The sequence below is a fragment of the Amblyomma mixtum genome, chromosome 2 (genome assembly GCF_055824585.1).
Source record: "Amblyomma mixtum isolate Tamu chromosome 2, ASM5582458v1, whole genome shotgun sequence".
Classification (NCBI taxonomy): domain Eukaryota; kingdom Metazoa; phylum Arthropoda; class Arachnida; order Ixodida; family Ixodidae; genus Amblyomma; species Amblyomma mixtum.
In genome coordinates this window covers 32,801,286-32,827,510 of record NC_143013.1, presented here as the reverse complement: position 1 = coordinate 32,827,510, position 26,225 = coordinate 32,801,286, and the positions used below count along the sequence as shown (strand labels likewise).

Genomic DNA, 26,225 nt, shown 5'->3' with positions numbered 1-26,225 from the left:
ATTTGCAAACTCTAATATATGCGCAAATATAACTTCGTATTTGCGCTGTATAACTGCGAACAGTAATTCCAATGCATAGTATTAGTGATATAAGATTTACGCAAACAATTATTCCGTTTTTGTTTCTTCATCTCTAAAATTAGCCGCAGTGGCCCGACGGTCGTGGCTTTGGGGTTTGTTTCGCTTGTGTTTGTTTTTCGAGAGGAGAATTTGAGGTCCGCGCACGAATAGCGCATGCAGACCGCAAGCGTACTGCACTTATCGCTGTTACGGTCGCCGCGATCCGTCAGCAAAGAGTCGCGTTCTCGCGCCTCATCCGTCGGCCAGCTTGTTAGAGCTGTGCTCGGTCTGCATGCCTCTGCATAGATCCGGCCGGGACATGTTTCGACATTTGGGAACGTTCGTGCGCTACCAAAGGCGGGCGCCCAAGGTGTGTCCCACAACACGGATCCTACCGCACGCTACCAGACCGCAGCAACAGCCCGTCCGACTTTTCACTCGCTGCGCATCGCTTGAGACCACGTCCCATGCGAACCGGGTGTTCGTGCCGGCAGAGGAGTTTAAGGAGAAACCTTTCGAAGTCAAGTGAGTTTCGTGATTTCGTTTAACGTGAACACATGGCATTAGATTTGAGTTATAAAGAACGAACTGAGGATCTTCGATAAAAGAGAGCTCAATTTTCGCTTTAATTTAAATTTATGCAGTGTCACCGCCGCCGTGTTTTTCCAGCTTTCCGCGAGCGTAAATATAGCGTTGGTTGAAATTATGCATGGCTCACATAGCTGACACTTTCACTGAAAAATAACGAGCAAAGAAATCCGTAACGCGCTCCTTGGACAACTAATTTTCTTGGTATCGTCATAGCCGAGTGATTGCATAAGAGCCGGCTGTTTACGTAAAAGCTGGCTTTTCTGCAATGTCTCCTCCTTGTAGTGGGCTTCCCTGCATATTCGAAAAGACGATCGTTCACAGTTTTTGTTCATCGATGAATGCCTCCGTTTAAGATTGTTTTTTTTTTTTAAATCGATATTTGGCCGCATATTACCATTACTCGTTTAAAAGTACGTGATTTCGTTTTAATGAAGGTTGGATCGAGGCGCAGTCTCGCTAAATTTATGCGTCCCTGCCTACGCAATACCATGCAGTACCCATAGTTCACATATCATGGCTGACACAGGTGCCCAGGGCAGACATCTATTTTCCCTTTCCTTCTGGTGCTGTTTCGGACGATGTACACGTCCGGGTCGACGTATGCGCGTACACCGCACCTGGGAATGTTATTTTTTCTTATTCAGTGAGCCGACTACGGTCGCAGGCTGTCATGTGCGCAATCTGCACGCCGTACGATTGCAGGACGGGAGTCAAACATCTCAGGAATAAATGACAGCCCTCCGCTCGTGCACACTGCAGTTGCTCTAGAGAGCAATATCTCTTTTATGCGTGAGGTACATGAGCAGCAAAAACATTTGCATTTTCAGAAATATTTGTTTTGGCCTGTACTACAGATTTTTGGTCAATAAATTAATTAAATCTGCGGCCATTATGTTTGCATCATAAGCTTGAGGTACGCATACTGTATGTAAAAGTGGCCGGCTGTTGAATTATGTGAATATAAATACTTAGGGTACTCTTCTGTTGATATTTTATGTTGTAAGTCTTCCATTGTGCATATTCACACTATAAGGCGGACCAGTTTCAGCACTTCAAATCTGTATCTCTGATTTTTGACTGTACAGTTTAGTCATTCAGTGATTATTCATTTTAGCTTGAATATAGCCTGCAAATGCAAAGTGAGAAATATTGCATGCACACGCACATATACGCAGACATCGTGGTTGCTTGCATCACTGCTTATTTTGAAGGTCGTGAACTACGTCCAACAAAACAAGATAACTGAGCAGAGCTCGTATATAAACCACCAACCGTCAGCCAGCTGTGTGTTTTGAAAGCATTTTTTGCATTCCACAGTCCAGTTGACAGGGCAACAATCTCTGTGACCTTTGTGAAATTTTCTTGTTGGTTTATCCGTGTCTTCTGAAAGGGTCATGCATTTAATAGATGCTGGCACACAGCCACAATCGTGGCAATGGATGTTAATGGATGGCAATCAGTGTGCAGCGCTTTCAAGAGATAATAAACTCAAAAGAGAGGTCGAGGCTGTTAAAACAGCACTTTCAAGCCCTTGCTCAGTAAATGTACTGCCTCTTGTTTTTTCAGTAATCAGTTGGTTTTTGGAACACATGCTGTGCTCAATCTTCTGTGTTGCTTGGAATGAAGTGACAGCCTACTAAATGAACACTGTTGTAAATCACTGCCATGTGTGCTGCGCTTTTCTCTTTGGTGACATTGACTGCCAGCTGTCAGGCTACGAGTAGCCACAAAGCCAAAACTTCAATGCCGTCTGTTTCAAATTCTCCAGCTTTGTTTTGCTTTCCACTGTAAGCACTTATGGGCTTTCACTTAACGTTACTTTGCTTTCCAAAAATACTTATGGTGTATTGCAGTCAGCAGTTTTGACGGGTGATATATGAATTGAGATGCTGAGTTTTAATTCTCTATCTGGAGCAACTTGCTCCGTGGCTGGTTACCCTGCCTTGCTTCATACAGCCAGGAGTACGTCTTTATTCTAATCGTTGATTTGAACTTCCCGACTCCACGGTGGATTTTGTGCTCCTTCAAAGATTCAGAGTGATGCTTCGGATCACTGATTGGAATACATGTAGTAGACCAGTAAGTGCTTCAGGGTATTGGTCGTTTGGTATTTGCAGAAATAAGCAACTTACCTCTGCATCAAGGGGATGATGGGACTTACTGCACCATCATCCTCAGTGCTTCATAAGATCTTTTTGTCCTTTCCTGAATGCCCTTTCGTTACTAACCATTTTTCTTTAATACCCGAGACTCAGCTATTTCATGTTCAGGAACTGTTATTGCGCTCTCATTATTGATTTCAGAAGCGATGCTCCCGTGAATGTTGAAGACCTCCTATTCGATATGTTCAAGGATGCAGATGACACGGTCTGTGTGGGAAAATTCTTGAACGTGAGTAGTGTTCTGTTTTCAGTGTGGTGATTGACCTTTGCTGTCATTTCTGTGCAGAATATGGCAAATGCAAATTAATTTTCCCACCTAATGCATGACTTACACCGTAGCATTTTTGTGTGGTCTCTGCAGGCATTGTTCACAACTGGATTGTGGAAGAATGACCCACGTCTCAAGGAAATGATGCAGAACTTGAGAAATGTCCACAAGGAAAAGTCACCTGTCCGCTCGCTGGAATCACTCAATTTGAGCAGGGAAACATTTGCACAGTATGTAAACAAGCTCTCATTTATGATACATTGTGTCTGGCCAGTTGTTTTTTATTTCATTTCTCGTGGAATGAACTTACACGCAAACCATAAAAGCCGGTTAATGATGCTTATTGAATTAGCACCTTCAACCTCTCAGATTGGCTGCATTGATAGTGCCAGCTATATATGTCTCTTACTGTGTGAGTATATATGCGTCTATTCACTAGAAATGCCTTTCTGTGGAGGCTATGGAGGTTTATGGAACTGTTTATGTAACTGTGTGAGCTGGTGAATTCTTTGTATGGCAATGCCAAAGTTATTTAAGTTGCTTCACTGCCATATGCATCTTTGTGCAGTGAAGCTCACTTACGGATGACCAACGCAGTGATTTATCCCTTTGACACGAAATGTATGCAGTTGTGTGAAGTGAACTTGCAGCTTTTAGTGAGAATGGGCTGCACCTGGCAGCGATTGCTTTGTTTCAGGTGAATTTTGCATCCTTCAGCTAGCAATTAAGCTGCTTTTTTGTGCCATATAGCGAACGCAATAAATAATATTTTGCAGAGCAGTGAACGGGGTAGCACGCCGTTTGCCTTTTTTTGCAGACATAGTTTGCCACCAGTGGGAACGATTTTTTCTTGCAGTTTCAAGCATAATGTGCATCTTCGAAATAGAAATTATTTCCAACAATCCTTTGGGTGTTTACTTGAAAAGTCACGGCATTTCGGGGCTGCTTTTTTTCATATATGACACTTTGTACTAAATATTGCGCATCCCTGCAAAAAATAAATCGCTAGTATTTTGCGCTGCAAAACTAATGAGTTGTCTTTCTTAAGGCCTGAATGTACTGGATGGCATGTAAAAGGTTTATTCTGGTATTTTGGAGAAAGAAGGCAGAATGTGACTTACTTATGTTAGTGGAAATTTCTACTCACTACATTTAACTGATGTACAGGTCAGTATATATTGAACAGGAAGGGTTAATGCATACAAATTACATTGAAGAATACTGACTTAGTAGAATGTTAAGTTGGGCGAGTTGGTATAGGTTCATGGTTGAAAAACAGTGCACAAAAGACTAGAGACAAGAGTAAAGGCAACGACAGGACAGCACTTGTCCTGTCGTTGCCTTTACTCTTGTCTCTAGTCTTTTGTGCACTGTTTTTCAACCATGAAGAATACTGACGGTTTTAACATACCGTACTGTGAAAGTTCAGTTAAGTTCAGTGTTCAATTGAAATGCTATTGAGAGACAAGACAAGCTTTTCAAAATGTAAAGCACAAGTTGCCCCGGTAGATTTCAACTGTTCATCTTACATATGAGTGTTCCATTTCAAGTGTAACAATGCTGGTTTCTGCACTGTTCAGTTTTTTGTATATCATTTTTATGACATTTATTGGTGTTGCTATGATGAAAATCATTTTGGTTACTATCTCATTAATGGGCATTAAGACCAGAAGGTGTAACTTTTTACTCTCTCTTTTTGGCTGCAGGGTGATTCGAGAAAACATTGTCCTTATCACCCGAGCTCTGCGCCACCAATTCGTGATCCCAGACTTTCAAGACTTTATTCGCTATGTCGAGGACTTCTACTGGAAGTGCAAAGTAAACACTGGTGGAAAGGTGTGTAACAAAAGGCTCCTATGAAGAGAACATTTTAGTCTTTTTAGGGGTCAGGAACTTATGTTCACATGAGAATAGGAAATTCTTTTGGATTGAAAGTAGTTCTAGCACTTCCTTAATTAGATTGCATTGCTGTTTATACTTATTGCTTAGATTGCCCATCCACATGCACAGTATGTGGTTTCTTAAAATACTCATCTAGATTTAACGTCCTAGATTTAGCATAATTTAAGCCACAGTATCGCAGTACATGAGTAACTCATTTGTATTGTGTCAGAGAAGCCGTATATTATAGTGGCAATCTGTTCAATTAAGACCTGCTGCATGTGTTTGTAATAAAATGTCGCAAGAGTCATAATGCATTTTGAAAACTGCCGTTTTGTGTGAACCATATTTTTGCATAAGCTAGCTCGAGGTTTATTTGGAAGAAAGTTGCAACATCGATGAGACAAAGAACGAGACGAATAAGAGGGCGCTACTTTCAACTGTTTATCGAAGTGTTGAAACACATACTTATGTCATAAAGACATGCTCATGAAGGCACTTGCACAACTTATTCCTTTTTTCTTCTCATTTCAGTCGCCGTATAAACTAAATAGCCATTATCACCACGCCACCTTATCATATGCTTTAAAGAAATCGAACTTAGCCATGTACATGTTTACGAAGGCATCACTTAAGCATAAGCTTTTGTTCTTCATTATGTGAAAGGCTTCTAACAGGAGCCTCACCCTTTAGTTTTTGCTCTCGTCCAGAATCTTTACCCTTTAAAGCCCTGCCCATATCTTCATTCATTCACATTCTAGCTCTTGAGGCAGGCTGGCTTTAGCATCACAGTGAATTAAAACGACGAAGCTGCTATTATATTGCAGTTTTTTAATGCCTCACATGACTTGTTCTAAGCTTTGACATCACTTGCATCATTTGGCAGGTGAAACCAGAGCAGCATTAGAAAAAAATTCAATTATAAAGCATTTAGTGGTTGTACACAAAGAATACATAGTGATCCATGTATACTAATGAGCCGCCACGATGGCTCAGTGGCTGTGGTGCTCGGCTGCTGTCCCGAAAGACGCGGGTTCGATCCCGGCCGCGGCGGCTGAATTTCTTTGGAGGAGAAATTCGAGGCCCGTGTACTGTGCGATGTCAGTGCACGTTAAAGAACCCCAGGTGGTCGAAATTTCCGGAGCCCTCCACTACGGCGTCTCTCATAGCCTTAGTCGCTTTGGGACGTTAAACCCCATAACCAAACCATATATACTAATGTCTTATGCATAAGTAAAAAGAAGAAAACATGCAGCCATAAGTTTGGTTTTTATACTCCTTCATGTTTTTGCTGGAGTTAATTTTTGGTGCGAGTCTCCTACATGAGCCCTGTTTCTGTTGTTTATATTCCCACTGTATTTAACGAGGAGTAGCGCTTCGAAATGAGTGACATTTTTATTTTTTTTGTTCCAAAAGGTGGCTTCCTACATTCCCCAGCTGGCCAAGTACAACCCAGACTACTGGGGAGTCAGCATATGCACTGTGGATGGCCAGAGGTACGGCACATGACTGGGCTTTTTTCTTTCTTAGTTTAAAGGGATTGATTTAAGGCTTCCATTCAGCAGAAAATGCGGCATTCAGAGTCATTATGACATTTAATTATATAAAGTAAATAAATTGCACTGAAAATAAAATTTGGGCAATTAGTGGGGAATTGAACCCCTAACCCTTGGATTGCGAGTCAGACACGCTAACGCTAGACAATGCAGGCACATTCGTACGTCATGTGATTTGGTAACATTAGTAGAGCACGTGATAGGGTGATATGCTAATGAGATCAGGGGGGATCACTGACGGGACCCATTAACACTATCCCCTCATACTCTGAAAGGCGATCCTCAAATTTTCTTTTTGATCATGACTGCTCTGGTCCCACTGAGACTTAAAATGAAATTCAGTGCTTGTAAACAATGTATTGTGCTGTGACAATTCGCATTTTTAGACAATAAAATTACTGCTATAAATTAAAATATGGGACAGCCCCTCTCCTTTCTCACTTTCTCGTGTTTTAATTGAAACTGCACCCTAAGCGACAAAGCTGATCTTTTTTGTTTCACTGCTGTTGTCCGTGGCACAACATAGTTCCTTAACAGCAAGCAGCAACGATAACTGAGTGGATTGGAACGCAGTTGCAGTTAAAAGTGGAAGAGGAGTTTCTCTTAATTTGTGCAAACTGGCATGCCTTAGTCTTTGTTGCCACCTCTTCTGATAGTTTGCTGTTTTTAGTGTAATGCTTTTCTTTGTAGCCTAAAAAAATTGTAGGGAACACTTAAGCTGCACCTTAGATGACGTGACAGCTTTTAATGCCCATATATGCAGAATTGTTCATTCCCTCCTTCATTATCATAAGTGTCTGGGTGTCATTATACCACTGCTGGTGCAGCAGTTAAGCGGATGCGCCACTGCCCTGATATGGCAAGTGCTGCCACCAGTGGAGCTTGTGAGACCCAGTTTGCTCTTCCCAGGCAACCTCTCGCAGCCAGTCATTAATTTAACACCCACCTGTCACAGTGGACAGATTGCTGACAGTCCAGTGGGCAGGTTGTGATGATGCCACAAGGTCGCATGCCCTAAGATGACATGAAAAGGTCACGTGACCAGCCTATTTTTCAACCATAGCGAGTTGCACGAGGCCAAGCAGAATCTTGAGCCCCAGGTCGGCTGTAGCCCAGCCAGTTTTTTTCCCACACCGCCGCTGACACCGGATTTTCTGCAGGACGGGAGCCTTAATTAATGCTATCGTGTTATAAGTGCGAAGGGTGAGCCTATCACTAGTTCACTGGCTCAGAGACACTTGTTGACTTGCCATCACTGTGCATTTGTTGGATAATGTGTGCCACCTGCGTGAATTACTCAGCACACAAATAATTTGTGCAAACTACAGAACAGATTTCACTTATTGAGAATATTTGCTGTGATTGCTGGTGTTTACCAACCATCTCAGATCTCGGTCAAATGTTTTGGGGGAATCCCCCAAGGTGGAGTAGATTTGTATTAAGGGAGTAATTACTCATTGCTCATTACTCTTTTTTTTTTCTTTAACTGCGAAGTTTCTGAGAAAGCTGTACAGCTTTCCTTTGTAGCCGTAAGGCTGTGCTCAGGTGGATGTCAATGAGTAATTACTCCCTTATTACATCTCAGATCCTCAGTGTACTACACAGGAGAATATTTTCGTGATTTCGTGGGTACAGACACACCTCTTTGAAGCAAGGTATTTGTTAATGGCTGCAGAAGTACTATAAGGAAGGACAATAATCACTTCTTAACTTCGCAGCTTGGAGCTTTGTTAACTTATCACAGCTGTTGCTCATTGCTGGTGGCCATTTGCAGGTTTTCAATTGGCGATACGGAGATTCCGTTCACAATCCAGTCATCTGGCAAGCCCATCAACTATGCCATCGCACTCACCGAGCTAGGCTCAGATGCTGTTCACCAATACGTGGGCCAGGAGCCAAGCGGCAGGATGTTCAACGAGCTTGTTCTCGATTACAACAGTATGGGCCTTTCATCTTCTTGAGAACATTGCAGTTCCAGGTTTTGTCTACCTAGGAGTTAAATTCAACTCCAGTCACAATTCCATCAAATATAGCTGTCATAAAAAAGAAAATTGCTTATGGAATATTTGTGTTCTTGTTAAACCTTGTGCCTTTTTTTTTCTAAATCTACTCTTGTATCACTCATGCATTAATTCATTCTCATATTATTAACTATGGCATACTGTCATGGGGTAACATTTAAAATGCTCATTTAGCGTCATTAGAAACATTTAAAAATTGAGCAATTCGAATATTAACATTTAAAGCACAAAACACTAACACTACACAGCTGTGACATGATAATCTTGCTTTAAAGGAACACTGAGGAGAGCTCTATTAATATTTTTTTTTATAGCAAAATCCGATAGTTCCGCATTTCATGGCTTTGTTGCCACTTGGCCGGCAGCGAAAGATGCCTTTATTTCTAAGAAATTTGGATTCGAAGTTGAAAAAGTTTTTCCCGCCGCTCTGATTCAAACTTGGGATTCTCCTATGACGACACAGGACTAAGTGACGTGAAACATGACGTGCACATGACGTAACGCAGACTCCGTGATTTCTGGCAGCCAGCATTGTGGCCATCGCTTCGTTTACGTTTGCACTGGCGTTTTGCCAGCGTTACAATGGATCCCGTTCTCGAAGTCGTCAACGAAGTTCTCGCAAATAGACACCTTTAGCATACCGTGTACCTTGTTACCGTTAGCGGAATACCGGGAGCCCACATACCGCTGTGAGCAGGCGCTGATTGGTCCCGGCGCTGCAGGAGCGCGCGTAGCTGTCGGGTACGTGGTGCCATCTGGCGACGTCAAGAAGATTTGCGCATGCATTTGCTGCGCCTCAGTGATTCGTGGCTTCTCGTGTCCTAGTGTTGCTAGAACCATTGGTTCTAGCAACACTGTTTTGTCCTATGACGTCATGAAGCTTGTACTTGCGAGTTTGGCCTGTGGCGGCGATACCTGTATTTTGGTTCTTGCTCTTTTCTATGTTACAAGAGCTTTGTTGTCAGTATGAATGGCGTTTTTGTAATCAGGAGCTGGTATTCTGTCGATGCAAGTCAACTTCAATTTCTCCTCAGTGTCCCTTTAATGGCTGCTGGTCATGCTAAATATAGTTTTATGGTGGTCAACATTCTAAATTGACTCCGGCTCAGTATGAACTGCCACTGAAAAACAGCTGATAGTGTTAGTCTTGAGAAGGTGCAACTACTAGTAGCCTCTAAGACAGTCAGTTTTTAAGCAGCTGTTTCTCTGGCTTTTTTTACATCTAGGAGAAAATGCTTTTGTCATGTCTCTTTCAGGTTGCTTTATGGCAAAAATTGTCTATAAACTCATGTATCCCTGTGAGCAGCAAACAGCTGCTGACTTTATGGCGATCAGCCACCTGGCAGTATGCCAAGCTCCAGTGTGCTATTGGGTCATAGTAGCGAGAAGAAATACAATGTATTCATGGCTGACTTTCCTTGTGTCGTTTTCAGAGAAGCCACACAATCCCATGGTGAATGCTGGAGCCATTGTGGTTGCCTCATTGCTGCTGTACCTCATTGAGGTAAGACTGCTCTCTGACAGCAGGAGGCATATGCTGTGCCTTCGAAAAGAAAGTGATGTTCGGCAGTGCATATCTCAAGTCTCAGTGACACCAGCAGAAGCACAAATGATTAATACCTGAAGGCAATTAACTGGAAGCGCAGACAGTGGATGCTGTTCGTAGAGAGGTCGACATTTGATTTTAAATGCAAGACAAAGGCATTAGCTGAAGCATCAGATTGCTCAGAACACATATGTTGCAATTACTTATATCTGAATACCGTATTTACTCGCGTAATAGGCGCACTCGCATAATAGGCGCACCCCTAGTTAGGGCGCGAAAAATCAGATTTTTTTATTTCCGCGCATAATAGGCGCACCCCGAACTTGGCACTGTGATCAATACTGTATTTACACTATTGCAAGCCGACGCCTCGCCACCCCGCTTCCCAGTCTTTATTTTAACAAAGTTTTTGCTGAACTGACTACTAGTCCCTACTAGTGCTGCTGCGGACCCATAGCACGTACGACATCGCGTAGAACAGCCGCACACAGTTTTCAGGGATGCTCACTTTAAACGTCTGTTTGGAAAGCTTCATCTCCAGCCGGAAACGTTCCCGACTTAGGCCCGCGAAAACCTCGGCGCTTGGAGTCGCGTACGAAAATTTAGGGACGCCGCAGTCGCAACTGCCGCACTTCTCGGCCACGTCGTATTTTCCGACCTGCCGCACGCTTGCCGCGTTCGAGAGCAAACTCCCAGCCGTGTAGCTGTTAAGGTGCTTGCCCGTCGAGCTAAAACATCAACGCTCCGCGGCAAAGCCATAAACCACGATAACTATCGCGCTACCGCAAATCCCGGCACTTGACAGCAACAACAACAACAACAAAAAAAAAACGAGCTGGAGATGCTGATGGCGATATAGATAGCGAAAGCTCGCGGCGGAGGGAAACGATGATGATGATGATGAGCTTGGCCTTGGGCGGCGTCTGGAAGCTCCTGTGCGCGTGTGTGGCCTCCGCGATCAAGCGCCCGTTGCGCGCAGCCGGAGCCGATCGCGGAGGCCTCGGCGCGTGCATTCCGAAAGTTTCGGTGCGGCCCTTACACGGACCTTTTTTTTTTTTACATTTTCTTCGCGAAAACGGGGTGCGGCCCGTACACGAGTGCGTTTACGCGGTGTGTTCAATTTTGCGAGTCGAAAAATTTCCGGAAATTTTACCCCGCGTAATAGGCGCACCCCGAACTTTGAGCCGGATTTTCTGGAAAAAAAGTGCGCCTATTATGCGAGTAAATACGGTACATCAAAAGATGCTGTTGTCACTGAATGTGACAGCATTTCTACAGCCTGTGCTCATTAAAGATGCATTGTGTTGGCTTACGATGGCACTCACTTTTAATGAAGCACTCAGCTCCGAGTGCCAGACTGCCAGTGTACTACGTTTGTCTTGCATGTTATAACCAGGAGCATTGAGGAACATTGCTCTCCGATTTTGTTTTATTTTATGGTGATTGTTGCAGCTCTTTTAATGCGCTGTGCACTATCTCAAAGCATAATAATAAGTCTAATAATTAGCTTTAATTGTGACAAACAGCGAGTTTTATTTGTTGATCATGTATGTCTCTCTACTCATCTTTTCTGTTTTGTTGCATTACAGCCGGAAATGAGGACTTCTGAGAAATTTGACTGGGTATGTTTCTGCATTAATTACTTTTGCAGTGTACTTGCTTTTTAACAACTTTGGCTGACCTTTTCAGATGCTGCAGTACTACAGAGCAGTGTCAGGTGGCGAGTATCTTGGCTTCAACAATGCCATGTGAGTTTTCTTTCTTTTTTAAGTTTTCTGTACGCTTTTGTAAATGAGGCATCGGATGGAGACTTAGTGTAATAAATGGCTGCATGACATTGTTATTTTCTTTTTTGCCCTGATTTCAAATGCAGTGAGTTTGGTCAGATATACTTCAAAAATTTCTGAAAGCAGTGTGCCTTTTCCTTGAAAGCTTCCTGCTGCAGCCACCCTGGACGCTATGAAAGATCCATAGGTTTCTCAGATTCATATGGAAATTTGTGTTGGCCAACTGGCTAAAGTAGGAACCATTGCATTCATAGTGGAGTGAATCTGTCATGGTTGACATTGAGAAGATGTATGGTCAGCAACCCAGAGTGCGACGATTGTCAAGTAGCATTTATAGCAAGTTCCCTTATACTAGGACCAAAATCGTCTCTCATCATGCAGCCATTCAGGCACAGAAAATCTCTTCAGCTTTCATGAACACTTGAATCCTGTTTCTTTTTTCAACCACGAAGGATAAAAAAAAGTCTTAGATATTCTTGCTGTGTGGCTGTATGGGCCCTAGCTCTCATTCAAGTTTTCTTGTGGTGCTGTTGTGCGTGTTGTGATGCTGGCTGCATGGTTCGTTCATTTCGAAGATTCCTCTCGGAGAGGGAAGCAGCAGACAGAAATTATGCCATAGGATTCTACATGAAGGAGAACAAGTGCTTCCCTGAGAGAGTCAACCTCAAGGAGACCATGGACTTCTACTTTCAGGTAACACCACAATGTCAAAAACAACAGTTTCTGTCGAAATTCCGTCAGCCAGGTTGCTGGCACTTAGTCGGGAAAATCATGTAGGTGGTGTTTGAAGGGAGCCAACAGTCACCGAAACCACTGAAAGCATAAGGCTATGTTTCTGTATTCTTTTTTAAAAAATTGGGTGTTAATTATTAATTAATGCTAATTAGTGGGTAATTATTGGTGTAATTATTTTATAAGTGAAAGATAATTATTAAGTAGAAGAAAGGACAACTGAATGCTACCAGTGGGTGATAACCTTTGCAGAGGCTGCAAGAATCCTAGTTAGCTTTACGTGGCAGTGACATGTAGTGATTGTTGTGGGCAATGTGAACCCTGTGAAGTAAAAGTTAACAAAAACAAATATGAGAAAAGATTAACAAAAACAAATATGAGAAAAGGTAGTCGTAGTTTTTAAACGTTTCTGGCAAAAATTATCTTATTGTTGTTGGCACTCTTAAAATTTTGCTACTATTGCTAAGGTGGCAGATGCGTGCCATTTATAGTATATAGCACAAAGCGCCGCATATAATTCAGAGTGCAGGACAGAGCTTACCTTGCCAGCAGTTTTTGGGCATGCCTTGCAAGTGTTGTTGCACAAAGTGCTTTTTGCAGAGGTAAATTAATAATCTAGTATGAAAAAAATAATTTCACTCTACCAGTTGCATTCATAACTTGGGCAAAGAAACCTTTCATATTCACACTTGGAGCTTACATTTCTTCCAGTTGTCTCACTGACATGTGTGTGTACATTGTTTTATATGTCCGCAACTTCTGCTGGCGACACCTGCTCTGAAATTGAAGTTAGATAGACAGCTGCACTGACTTGGTTAAAGTGAATTCTGAGACATACTAAACTTAGTGGAACCGTTTTGTTAGTTTTTCATTAATTTCAGTGCAGAAACTTACCGAGCTTAAAGCAGACCGCCTTGTTATGTTCAGTGGAGAAGTACCTTTGCAGAGGCTCCTGAAATCCTAGGTAGCCCAACATAACAACAGAATGTGATGTTTGAGGTTTGTGATGTGAGCCCTGTGAAATAAAGGTTAAAAAAATGAAAATTATAAGAGTGAAACAAACACCACTTGTACATTGCAGTACTTGAGGTACCTGCAAGGATTATAACAGCACATGGTACAACTGACGCAGTGCTGAATTCATCAGTTTCCCTTTTTTGGTGGCATCAAGTTGCATAGAAGAAGGCTCTTCGAACAACGAGGCATTTCTCCTCCTTGCGCTGGCTTCTGACTTATATATATTTTCATGTGGCGATATATAGCTTTGTAACAGAAGGTGTAGCTTTTAGTTACGCAGAGCTTAGTGAATACTCAGTTTAATCACTTTCTTCTTTTTTTTTAAATTTATGCGACTCATTTTCTAGTAGCCGCCATTTGGAAATGCTCACAATAAGCCAAGAAAATTTTGGAGTCTATTGTTGTTCATGCAGCATGTGCTCTTGTTGCACTTTGGCAAGCCCCAGGTATTCTAATATAGTTCAGTTAGGTTGGTTTATGTAGTTATACTATGGGACATCTACTCTGGTATCCAGGCATTTACTCTGCTATGGGACATCTGCTATCGGACATCTTGTTTCATATTTAAGTAACCTTGTTGTTTGGACACTGTACAAAGTGCACAATCTTGCCTGAACACCAAAACAGTGCTGTTAGTTTCCACTGCATTGACTAAAAAGCACAGCCCTTGGCACTGTGTTGTGTGCACAAATTGCAGTTGTCACTGCTGAAAAAACCAATAAGCTGCCAACCAAAATTTGATGTCTGCATCATTGCTGTCTTCTTTTCTCAGCAACTTATTGGACTTTAACTGAATTAAAATATTTGCTTGAGCAGTTTGCTGATGAGATGTTACGTATTAATGTTGACATATATGCTCTGCCTGTATTCCTTTTCAGTTGTGCTCTCTCGAAGTTAACTGCCAATCAGTGAGCGTCATGGCATCGACGCTGGCCAATGGTGGCATCTGCCCTGTTACGGGCCACCAAATCATGAACGGAGTGTCCTGCCGAGACGTCCTCTCACTGATGCACTCTTGCGGCATGTACGACTACTCAGGCCAGTATGCCTTCAAGGTAGGGTGGCAGCTGGACATCTTACTTTTGCAGCTCCCTATGTTTTCCTGAGCACTTAGCACGTGTGTTATTCTAATTTTATTCCTTTGCTAAGCTTGGTTAGAAGATCAGTGCTACTTCATGACTCACCAAGACCGGGTGCTGTTCCCTGTTTATTTTATATTAGTTGTCTCAACACATGGCATTTCTTTTTTTCAGCATTTTAGTGACATGTAGAGGAGCCTCTTAGCTTTGATATTACAGTGCATTTTTACAGTAGTAGCAAAACAAAATGTAAAAATAACATACCAGGCAAAAATCGTTGAATGGTCAAACTGGTTTAAGGAACAATTTTCCAGTTGATTCCAGTTGTTTCCAGTTGGCCCCCAGCTGAGTTCCAGTTGTAGCCAACTGGAATCCAACTGGAATCAACTGGGAAATTTTTCCTTAAACCAGTTAGACCAGTTAAGATTTTTTGTCACAAAACAGAAACATTTGCATTGGATCTGAAAAATTGTATGCTGAATGGACACATAGGAAAATGAGTACTACTTTTGTTATGAAGGAGTCATTTTGTAGAGTAGTAGTAGTAGTAGAAGACCTTTATTTGGCCAAAATTTACAGGCCGAGCATGTCGACCGCCTGGGCGACCAGAAGTCGCTGTTCTTCCTCCCCTTCAGCGCCAAGCCAGTCGAGCCAGGTGGTGATGGATAAAGAAGGTGGGGGGTACGAACCCGACTGCTGAGCAGCCGGGCAATAGAAGAGGCAATGGGCCAGGTCCGCATAGATGCAGGGGCAGTTGGGACAGGAAGGGTCCGATCGATAGCGATAGAGAAAGAGACGAGACGGGGTGATGATTGCATTCATTTGAACGTGCCGAAGAGGGCGAGCCTCCGGCACTGTGAGTGATGGATGAGGGGGAGGGTAAAGGCGTTTGTCGAGGCGGAGCTCGAGGTAGACCTCTTTTATGGTGCGGCGAAGGGTGAGTCTCCCACCGTCCTCCGAGGGCTTGGGCCAGGGGATCAACGGTGCCCGGAAAAGTGTGTCACGGGTGAGCTGATGAGCCAGCTCATTGCCGTCAATCCCTGAATGCCCAGGGGCCCAGCGGAGGAAAACGATGGAAGGCTGCAATGCGGAGACCGCTCGTTCGGCCTCCTGTTGAAGAGAAGGGGTTAGGGTGCGTTTCTGTATGTGGTGTATAGCGGCTTGTGAGTCTGAATAGACTGTGTACTCTTGAAGAGAGGAAAGGAGGGCAAATGACTGGAGGGCATGCGCATCATTGCAGTTGGGTGTTGCTTCAAGGGGAACACTCCACATGTCTGACCATAGCTAGCCATTGGAGCTTGTAGTGGTTTCCATCATAGCCCTAAACTGGTGAGGAAATGCTGCTCGTGCCCTGCACAGTAGGTCTAAACTGAGGGCCAGTCAGGCAAGCTCTGTGTGGACCCCTGGCACAGGTTGGCCTGCCTGCCAAGTCTGGTGTGTCAGGCTGCACCATGGTGGTGGTACCCAATGTGATGGGCATCTGTCTGTGGTCACCCCCCTTGGACGTCTACGGCAACTCTGTCCGAGGAGTGCAGTTCTGCGAGGTGAGCCTGCTCTTCCTTCCCTTGTTTAACTCATTTGCTTCCAAATATGGCGATTTGCCATCCTCGCTTTAAATACACATCAACAAATAGCGCCAGATGCTTGGCTACTAATTTTTAATTCGTAGTTTTCATGCCAGGTGACACTAGTTGCTCACTGGTTTTGAAAATATATTCCTAGAAAAAAAAAATTTTCTTGCTGGTTTTTTTGAGCACGACCATGGCGTCACGAGAAGAATGAAGTTTCAGGGTGCTGAAGTTCACGCGCTGCTTTTTGGTAGTTGGGGGGGGGGGGGGGGGGAGCAGACTGCAAATACCCTAAACTTTTAGATGATAGTGAAAGCAGTGAGCGTGACTTGATCCATAAGGTGAGGATTTTTACTCGGACCTTGTTTAGGGAATGGCTGCCTCCTCCTGACAGTTGTGCTTAACTGTGCTGGGTGCTGTACAGGAGCTGACCAGAGTGTTCAGCTTCCATCACTACGACAACCTGCGTCACATGACACAGAAGAAGGACCCCCGGCGACAAAAGTATGAGACAAAGGGCCTCAAGGTGGTGAACCTGCTCTTCAGTGCTGCCAGCGGGGATGTCACAGCCATGCGCCGGCAAGTTTTCTCACTCTTCTCTCCTTCCTACAAGTGGTTAGGCTATGAGCAGCCCTTACTTTCAGAATGATGCTGTTTTAAGTGAAAAAAAAACTCTCTATTTCGATAATGCCCAGCACTTTCATGTTGAAGTTGTAAGTTGTTTACAGTAGGAAAAACTTCATCCTGTTGGTTGCATATATCTTAGACGAGTGCATAACCAATCATGAAAGATCAAAATGTAAGACTACCTTTGTTCTGTCAGTCAAACTACTTTAGGCAGTCTATGTAGAGGTTGAGTGCATACTTTCTGCCCGGTCTTGCCTTTTTTGTGGCTGTCCCAAGTGACCATGAATGTTCGCAGAATGTCCATTGCATGCCGAGACATCCATGTATGTAGGTATCCATATTGGTTATCTGTAATACAGGCCGTCCACAGGTATTGCGTGTTCATTTCCAGGTGCCAAATGAGTGTCTTCAAGTGAGATGTTTATTCTAGATATAGAAAAATTTTTTAACTTGCCCAATTGCCTACGCTCACGAAAACTTCTTATTTATGATTGTGGAACAGAGATTCATTATAACAGCATGAATCTAAAATTAATAACCTTAGAAACGTGTACAATGACACAATTTTGGTATGGCTTTTCTTTGTCAAAACTTTACGTGTATTAGATATATGATAACTATCGGCTAACTTCTTCTGGACATTTGCAGGAATGTAACATTGCAAATAAGAGAATAATCTGGTATGTTCAAAGGCAAAGACTGCATGGATTTTTACCTCCAGTGTATTTCTATTATGACAGTTTTGCGTATTGTTTTTGCGCAGCTAGCCCTTACAGGGGGCCAGCATTCGGCGGGTATAAGCTAAGAAAAAAACTGTACTCATCAGACAAAATGTGATACTGTGAAGTGAATAAGATTTACACTTGAAAAGATAACAGAGGAGAGAATAGATACAACAGCATTACAGAAGAGCAAACAAAGAAAATTTAAATCAAGCTGGTTACACACATATACTGCACAGTGGACAAATAGAGGATGGGTACAAAAACCAAAGAAGCAATAAAGAAAAGTGATGAAGCATGTCGAGAAGAGGCAGAAAGAATGAACAGGAAGCTGGCTTGTGCAAGACAGGTAGAAACCAAGATAAAATGTTAAAAAAAGATGAGAGAAAAACCAGGTTATGATGATAAAAGCATGCGCTGAAGCTGGGTCAGGTATCGCCAACAAGTAAAGCAGACCAAAGGAAGTGAAAAAACTTAAGTAAAATGATAAAAACTTGCATAATATAAGAGATGTGTTAGCTAAGAACTTTAGTAAAAAAAGTTTGGTGGATAAAGCGAACCTTTTTTATTTTAGAACTTCCCATGAATATTTGTGGCTGATGTGGGATCAGCGCTATTTGCCATGACTTTTAGCAGGATCCACTATATGTTGCAACTTCCATTGGAGCTTATTGGCATCCCGTTTTCACTTCACATCCAGGCCTGCATTTGGAGACTGTTGTCTAAGATGCAGACTGTCTCTGTTTGCGCAGCCACTACCTGTCTGGTATGGACATGGGGCTGAGTGACTACGATGGGCGTACGGCTCTGCACTTGGCTGCTGCCGAGGGCCACCTTGAATGCGTCGAGTTTTTGCTGAAGATCTGTGGTGCGGATGCCATGGTCAGAGACAGGTACAGTGATGAATGTGCACACATTCGCAATGATGAATGTGCACACTGTGCACATTCATCAGTGCCCCCACAGTGTACTCTCATTCTTGCCAAGCATAGCTGAAACTGCATGGGGCACCATGCACCACAGTGCACCATGTAGCATGGAATTTTTAAATTTGTTGTTGTTGTGGCTTTACACTCATGCATTGGCATGTGTTGTCTGTATATTACATGCTGACAGCTAGTAAAGAGTTGCATGTTTTCTCTTCATGGATACATACATGTGCGAAATTTCTCTGTCATGGTCGGGCGAATAGGCCATCAACTTTCAGAGTTCTACTGCGAACTCTTATCAAAATATTTGCGAAGTACAAAAAAAAAATTTATTCGAAGTACTGATCGTATTCTTTCTCCAGTAAGAGAAAAAAAAAGCCTTTCACTTGGGCCACTAGAGTCTCAGTGCCCATGCAGCAGTTATGCAGCTCGCTGCTGTTTATTCCGCGCTGTCTTGAGACTACTTGATTTTGGTGCACACACAGTGATGCATGCAGCATAATAAAATGTGTTGTTCTGAGGTATGCAGAGAACCGGGAAGCAGCTCTCTAGAAATATGGTCACACTTTCAGTTGAAGCACCTTACATTTGCAGACTTAGCAGTTATAGCCTTACCCAGTTTTTTCCACTTGCATCTGCCTACTTTTTCCTTCCCCAAATTTGCACCTACTTGCGTTGCAGTAATATTTATTTTATCGTTCACGCCTTCTTCAGATGATGGGCACTGGTAACCAATTTCTGGTGTTCACAAGTTAGTGTTGCAAGACTGTCGTGCTGGCAAGGTCATTTTGTCAGTGTTTTGAGCTGTGTGCTGTAATTAGGGAGTTTTTGCAAAGGTCCTACTGATAGGGCACAAACATCTGTCTCTTGAATGCTGTTGAACTTTCTGTAGACAGAATACAGATAAGCAGTGCGAAACCCCCACAAAAGCGACAGAAATAACAGCACAATACAACTGCAATTGACTGTTGATAATCACTGAAACAGTGCTCGCATTATTCAGAGCTCTAACTAACAGGAGCTTTTTTTGACTTGATGTGGACAGGACCAAAGTGTTAGTTTGAATAAACCGGAAGTGTGAAGATTTCACTGCACCAAGGAAGATCTTCCAGTGATAACACCTGATGATTACTGATGTATTCCCGAAGCCCCTGACTCAACTGACTGAACTCTGCTTCCCTGCAGTGATGTGTGTCTGTATCCATGGCTGCTTTCGTAGGTGGGGTCACACACCGCTGGACGACGCACGCCAGTTTGGCCATGCCGCCGTGGCCGACTACCTCGCCAAGTGGGAGGCGGCACCTTCCTCCCCGTGCGAGGCGGAGAGCAGAGGCAAACAGCAGCCGCCACAGCCACAGCAGCCGCAGGAGCAGCAGCCGCAGGAGGACATAACCGAAGGCAGCAGCCCCCCACCGCCCCAGGCAGCAACGACCAATGGCACCACTCGTCCCGTAAATATCCCAATCTTGCGCAAGTGAATCGCGAACATCATTTTCCAATCCATGCTCCTCGAGAAGAGACTTTCCTCTTGTTTTCCAGCATGGCCGCTGACCGTATGTTCATGGCAAAAGAACCATATTTCCCCCTCCTCTGTCTTGTTGTGCCGCAAGATAGCTGTGTGTGTGTGTGCATACGTGGCTGTAGGCACTAGTATAGGCACAATCACCAATTCCTGTGATAAACTTGAAACTTTTAAAACATGGCACAGTTTCTTCCACCATTAGTTAGTTTCCTTTTTTGTTTTGTTTCCTCAGGGTTTCTTTTGCAGTTTGTGTGGATTGTAGGATACACGGTTGATTTATGTCTACTGTATTCCAATTACACTTGTTGCTGAATCTGACATCACACTTCTGCTCTAGAAGCCCATTACATTTTGTATAAGCTTATTTATTTAACTTGACATCTAGTTTCAGGAGGTCCAAGTCAACATATAGGCCTGATTTCGATTGCACTTTTTTCCAACTCGCTTTGTATAATGTGTGCAGTCTTAGCAATTACAGGTCCAGTATGCCTGTTAAGTGTGCTGGTATAGATGTGCTTTGCTCCTAGTGGAACAGTGTCGAGCACTTCTAGTATTAAGCTGGAAGCATTTTGTACTGACAGGTGTCTTCTGCAACATCTTGTTTATGAGATTGTTCAGGGTTGTGGCATCTATGAATGAAAGGTTGTGCTGTCTAGCGTGCAAGAGCATAGCCTTGCCGTGCTGAGTTCTGAAATGTGCTGAAAAACATATGATCTTTCTAAAACACTATAGGAGGCTTCTTTTCTTGAGTGTTGTCAAAATAATTGTTCCACAACATTATCACGAGCTGAATCTGTCTGTGTGGTTTGCGATGTATGATTGCATGTTTCTCTTTTTTAATTGCTAGGTGACCACCATATTTTTTGTGGCTCAGAAGTTGATTCAGTTGAGTTTGGTTGTTTCAGAACAAATTTTATAGTAATGTTCTATTTATCGAAGATCTGCTATTAGAGATGATTGCTTTGTATATTAAGAGTACTTTATTAGCACTTTAGACTTAATTTATGTTTTTATGCCTCTTGCCCCTTAAAGTGTGTATGAGGTTATCACATTCACTATGTCTTTCGTTAATGGGCAGACATTCATGCATTTACTTTCGCATAGTGTGATGCAAAAATGAGTGCCATTTTCTTAAGTGTATTTCTTTGTCTTGCTGCTTCTTTCTGAGCATTGCCACTGCTATTATTTATGAACTAGATGCAAAATGGATGCACTAGATTAGGGCATGCTACGAAAGTTTGCATTCTAGTCATGTGGTAATCAAGGCTGAGCTGCTGCTGTTTTCCTTTCTCTCCTTTCACTAGGACATTGCCAAATTTAAGGGCAAAAGGTGAATGGCGTGACCAATCTGCACCGGGAGGGACTCCCCGTGTCTGTATTTAGTAGCGTAAGTGAGGAAGTATGTTCTCTGAGAAATGCCTCCTACTAACACCATTGGTCGTGCCCTCACTAACTTGCCCACAGGGAAGCCCATAGTGGGCTCCAGCTTGTGTATTAGCTTTGCTGATGGCAAGCAGTCCGCATTCATGCTTTTGCCCTTGCTAACTTTGCCTCTCAGTCAAGTGCTGATCCTGATATGATGCAAGGACATAAGTGAAACTATCTTCACTCTAGGTTCACATTGTTGTTTATATATATATATGTCATGTTCACTGCATGGACCTCCCAAAGAGTTGCTTTTTCAGCAATATAAGCGACCAATTGTGGCAAATTAAAATCAGGAAACAGTGGATGTACACTTCCACCAAAGCTTTGAAGTACTGCCAGATTATGTCTTATTACTAGCAATCACCAGCAGGTGGATAGCATACTATACAAACCAGAGACACAGCTGCATATTCCAACACTGGTGTGCCACACTTATTTGCATTATTTGCGCTGAATGCTAGAGCTGGGGTTACATTCTGGAACAGCATTTTTTTCTTCCAGGATATCACTTTCATTACACGCCTTCTCGCTGATGCATTAAAGCCAGATGTGATGAAAGAAATTGAAAGATTGCAACACTTGTGCTTTTGATAACGTCATATGACAAAAGACCAGTAGGAGAGCAAAGAACAAGAACTTAAGTGAGCACCCATCACTTCTCTGAATTAGTACTTCAATTTGTATTATGTGAAATAAATGTACTGCTAAAGCATCATCGAATGTGGGCATCATCAGGATGTCATTAGAACATACACTCTACCTTCTTTTGGATGTTTCGAATTTCTTTAGGAAATCCAGACTATCCAATTTCAGATTTCTCTACTGATATTTCAGATTTCGTCAGGAAATCTGAATATTATCGCAGGACATGTAGTGAACGTCCGTTAGACACTGGAAAATAATTCTTGTGAAGGCTTTTAGTTTGAATGATATTGTTGGACAGACTTTTCCTGTTATTTCCGACCGATATCTTCCTTATATGTTTTTGTGCTTCCAAATCATATCATATCAGCATTTCTTTCTCCTAAAATTTGACGCTTTCAATTTTGAGGAGTTTTTTTACATGCACACACATGACCAGTAAACTGTGTCACTAAGTGTTGCTGCTCTAAACAACTGCTCACAATTATGTGCAGTAGAAGAATCTGCAATGTCCAAAGCTGATGAGTGAAGTTTTATTTCTTAATTTTGTTGAGATCAAAAATGCATTACATAAGAACAATCATCCATTAGATAACTTCATTTCGTACATGCCACTGTGTGTATATTACTTACATGTCTTGTCATAGCATGAAAGCAACAAAAACATCAAGTTAAAGTGCTTGAAACTTACATGACCTTATTCAGTTTTTTCAGCTTCGAAACAAAATGCCAAAAGAGTTTCTTTCAGACTCATTCCATTAATGCTGAAGACAGATTCTGTACACATTTCCAAACATATGGTGCCAAGATGCTCTGTGTGTGGACCGAGAATGTTTATATTACTGCCTGATTAAGTTCTTGAATAGTCATTCTGTGTAGTTTATTCTAAATATTCAAGGTTGCCAGAATTGGGATGCGGACGTCCATTCATTAATGTCTTTTGGACATACAAAGGGCATACAAATTATCTTTTGTAGTGTAGGTTGTTTGGAAACAGAATGCTCTTCAAGTATTCATAGTTAAGTGGAAGGTGACTGTTCCAGTATATTGCCCCAGCTCTGCAGTTAGAAAAGAAATAAAGAAGACAGCAATCCACAATTCAGTTCATAATTTTAATGCTGCACGTTATTATTTGGTGCACTACAGTTTCTGCACCCCCTTTTATCATCGTTCATAACTTTAATAGGCAAGAGCTTTTAATGCCTGTGCTACATTGTATACTTAACAGTGTTAGTGTAATGCCTTTATTTGCTTTTTTTCTGTTACTAGTCGCCTGCCCTATTGGCACCTTGTTTTGAATTTATATACATTGTCACTTGTTTCCCAAATTTATATTTTTACTGTTGTACCTGTATAGATTGTTTTTTAGAATCACTGAATGAGACAGCTTGCCCATCCGATGCTTAGTGAAACCATAGTGTTGGCAGGATTGAACGATATGTATAAGTAGGATGCGTCCGATTTGCAAAGGTTTTCATTCCCAGTGATGGCTCTTTTGACTGCTTCATGGAGCCTGTGGTTACTTTCACTTAAGTGTATTTTGTCAGTAGATCTACCTCTCGATCAACAGACTTATGAATTAAAAATATAATCTATTTAGTGCCATATACTGCGCTCTGCCATGTTCTGTGGTAAGGAGATTTTTTGCACGAGGTGAACTAAACTGAACATGTAGAAGGTATGCGATCGTTGGTGCTGGTATGTTATGTTCAACTTTTCACTCGCGAGGTGAAAGATGTGGTGCTTTCTGTACAGTCCTTGTGAACCTGTCAAGAGGCACTTTGTTTGTGATAGTGACTGATACGACACTTACTCAAATATAGGCCGACTTTTACAATTTTCTTCTTTTCTCAGAGAAAATCCTGTCCAAACTTTTGAAACAAATTTTGGAAATTCGCCATGGAATGTTGTCGGCGAATTTGAGCTCACAGATTTGATTTTGGCCTCGGCAGCTGCATATTGATGAAAGCAAAATGCAAAAGCACATTAGTGTTAAGTTTTCAGTGGACATTAAAGAGCCCAAGTGGTTGAAATTAATCCCGGGCCCTCTACTGCGGTGTGCCTTGTAGCCCAGTGTTGCTTTTGCACTTGAAGATCTAATGAATCAATTAATCAGACTTCAGAAACAGTTGAATGAGCAACAGCACTACCATCCCTGATTTCACTGAAAGGTGCTTGGAAGGGCATGTCATGTGCGGAGTCATACGAGCATTTGAAGCATTTGAAGCAATATATAGCATTTCTAATGCACTCAGTGGCACTAAGAATGAAGCGCCTTATGATGGCCTCCGTGGATGTCGTAACAATGCCTGTGAAACAAAGGCCTTGGTTTCAGCCAAATGCGTAGTATAAATGTTTTCCACATTAAAGGGGTACAGACACAAAATATGAACGCAAGCCAATGATATGATTTGTTTCACGGGTGTGAGAAGATACTTTACAGCAAGTTTCAGTTCCAGGGGTTGAGTGGAACATTTTTTAATATGACCTTGAATGTTGTCCAAGCTGCTGCTTGGCATTTCCACCTGAACAAAGTGACGGTGCACTTGCCCCAATTATTGTGTCATCACCAAACCTAGTAGTTGTTCACAGGAGCACCAGTGGTTGCTGGTGATGCCAGCATCACCAGAATGTGGTAGCCCGGGGTGCAGGTTGACCATGACATCAGGGTGAACTCCAGAGATGATGCTGATCGAAATCGATGAAACTGTCGGGTTAGAATCGTTTGTAATTAATTATCCACCGTTCTCATGGGTGTTTTGAGCTCATTTTCATGATTACTAGGCCTGTAGGCCTCCTTCAAGGCAAAAAAAAGACATCCCAAAATTTTGTGTGTACCTTTTAGTATTTAACCAGTTATTCTGAAACCGTGGCTTGATCTTTGCTCTAATCATTTTTTTATTTCAGTGTCAGCTTGACTATCAGAATCTCAACCTACATTTAGGTTGGTTTGGTTTGGTTTTGTGGGGTTTAACGTCCCAAAGCGACTAAGGCTATGAGAGACGCCGTAGTGAAGGGCTCCGGAAATTTCGACCACCTGGGGTTCTTTAACGTGCACTGACATCGCACAGTACACGGGCCTCTAGAATTTCTCCTCCAAAGAAATTCCAGCCGCCGCGGCCGGGATCGAACCCGCGTCTTTTGGGTCAGCAGCCGAGCACCATAGCCACTGAGCCACCGCGGCGGCCTACATTTAGGCTCAACTTATATTAGAGTAAGTGTCGTAGTCAAGAGTGAAGGAACTTATCTGCACCACTCTGTTGCCTGTTGCACAAGCATGGTGATGAGAGCCAGTTAATAGCATGACGTAAAGTCAGGCAAAGTCTTTCATCATGTGGAAACGGTGCTCACTGGGCTTTTTCGCAAGTCCCAGGTCATATAGCTGGGAATATCGGCTGCACAAGTGTTGCTTCACTGTTGCATTTTTGTGAAAGTAATCGCTGTGGAACTTATGAAGTGCGTTTTGGAAGTGAGGGTTACAGTATTTTTACTATGCGATTGCTGCATCTGCGATTCTTCAGCTGTTTTTCAGCTGGCTTTGCTCTGCACCCAACATGGCGGCCTGTGATCAGGAGTTGGAGGACGACTGCTTGCATGACATTAAATCAAGCTGATAAGACAGTATGTATCAGTGTGTTTTTTTTTCTCAATGCCCAACGCTTCATTTCATTTCATTTATTTACCTAAAATGCCCCTTGCGGGGTATTGCATAATGGGTGGGGTAATCAAAAGTTTTGTTTTATTGTCACGATGATATATGATTTTAGTGTTAGCGTTGAAGGATGATGGACAGGTGATAGCAGCAATGGAGTGGGATTGGCTGTTCCAGTTTGACGCGGCTCGTGGAAAGAAGGAGGTGGAAAAGGTTATGGTATGGGCACATGGACGAGTAACTGCAAGGGGGGTGACCAGTGCGATGGGTTACGCGCAGATGTATGGTTCATGTATGGATGTATGGTATGGCAATGTTGAATATTCATTTGAAAGAAAGCCGCAAAAGAATTTTTTTCCAACATACGTTGTAGCGATAGTTCTATGCAGAATTTTCTCTAAAACGAAGAGTTTTGCAATCCAATGTTGTAACTGC

General features: G+C 42.6%; 1 protein-coding gene across 2 annotated transcripts; it reads left to right on the top strand.

Moving 5' to 3' along the window:
• The first annotated feature begins 140 nt into the window (after positions 1-140).
• Positions 141-25,759, top strand: GLS (glutaminase). Of its 2 annotated transcripts, XM_089571039.1 has the most exons (17): positions 141-585; positions 2,955-3,042; positions 3,175-3,311; positions 4,788-4,917; positions 6,379-6,458; positions 8,293-8,456; positions 9,973-10,043; positions 11,675-11,707; positions 11,775-11,833; positions 12,448-12,565; positions 14,500-14,676; positions 16,113-16,244; positions 16,693-16,847; positions 18,370-18,510; positions 19,766-19,997; positions 21,373-25,082; positions 25,336-25,759. In XM_089571039.1, exons 1-16 carry the CDS (start codon positions 353-355, stop codon positions 21,400-21,402), a joined length of 1,980 nt encoding a protein of 659 aa, XP_089427165.1. In that variant the 5' UTR covers positions 141-352; the 3' UTR covers positions 21,403-25,082; positions 25,336-25,759. The 2 variants fall into 2 exon arrangements, with proteins under 2 accessions (XP_089427165.1, XP_089427164.1); XM_089571038.1 differs by lacking the exons at positions 18,370-18,510; positions 19,766-19,997; positions 21,373-25,082; positions 25,336-25,759 and having other exon boundaries at positions 2,958-3,042; positions 16,693-16,947.
• Positions 25,760-26,225: the final 466 nt, after the last annotated feature.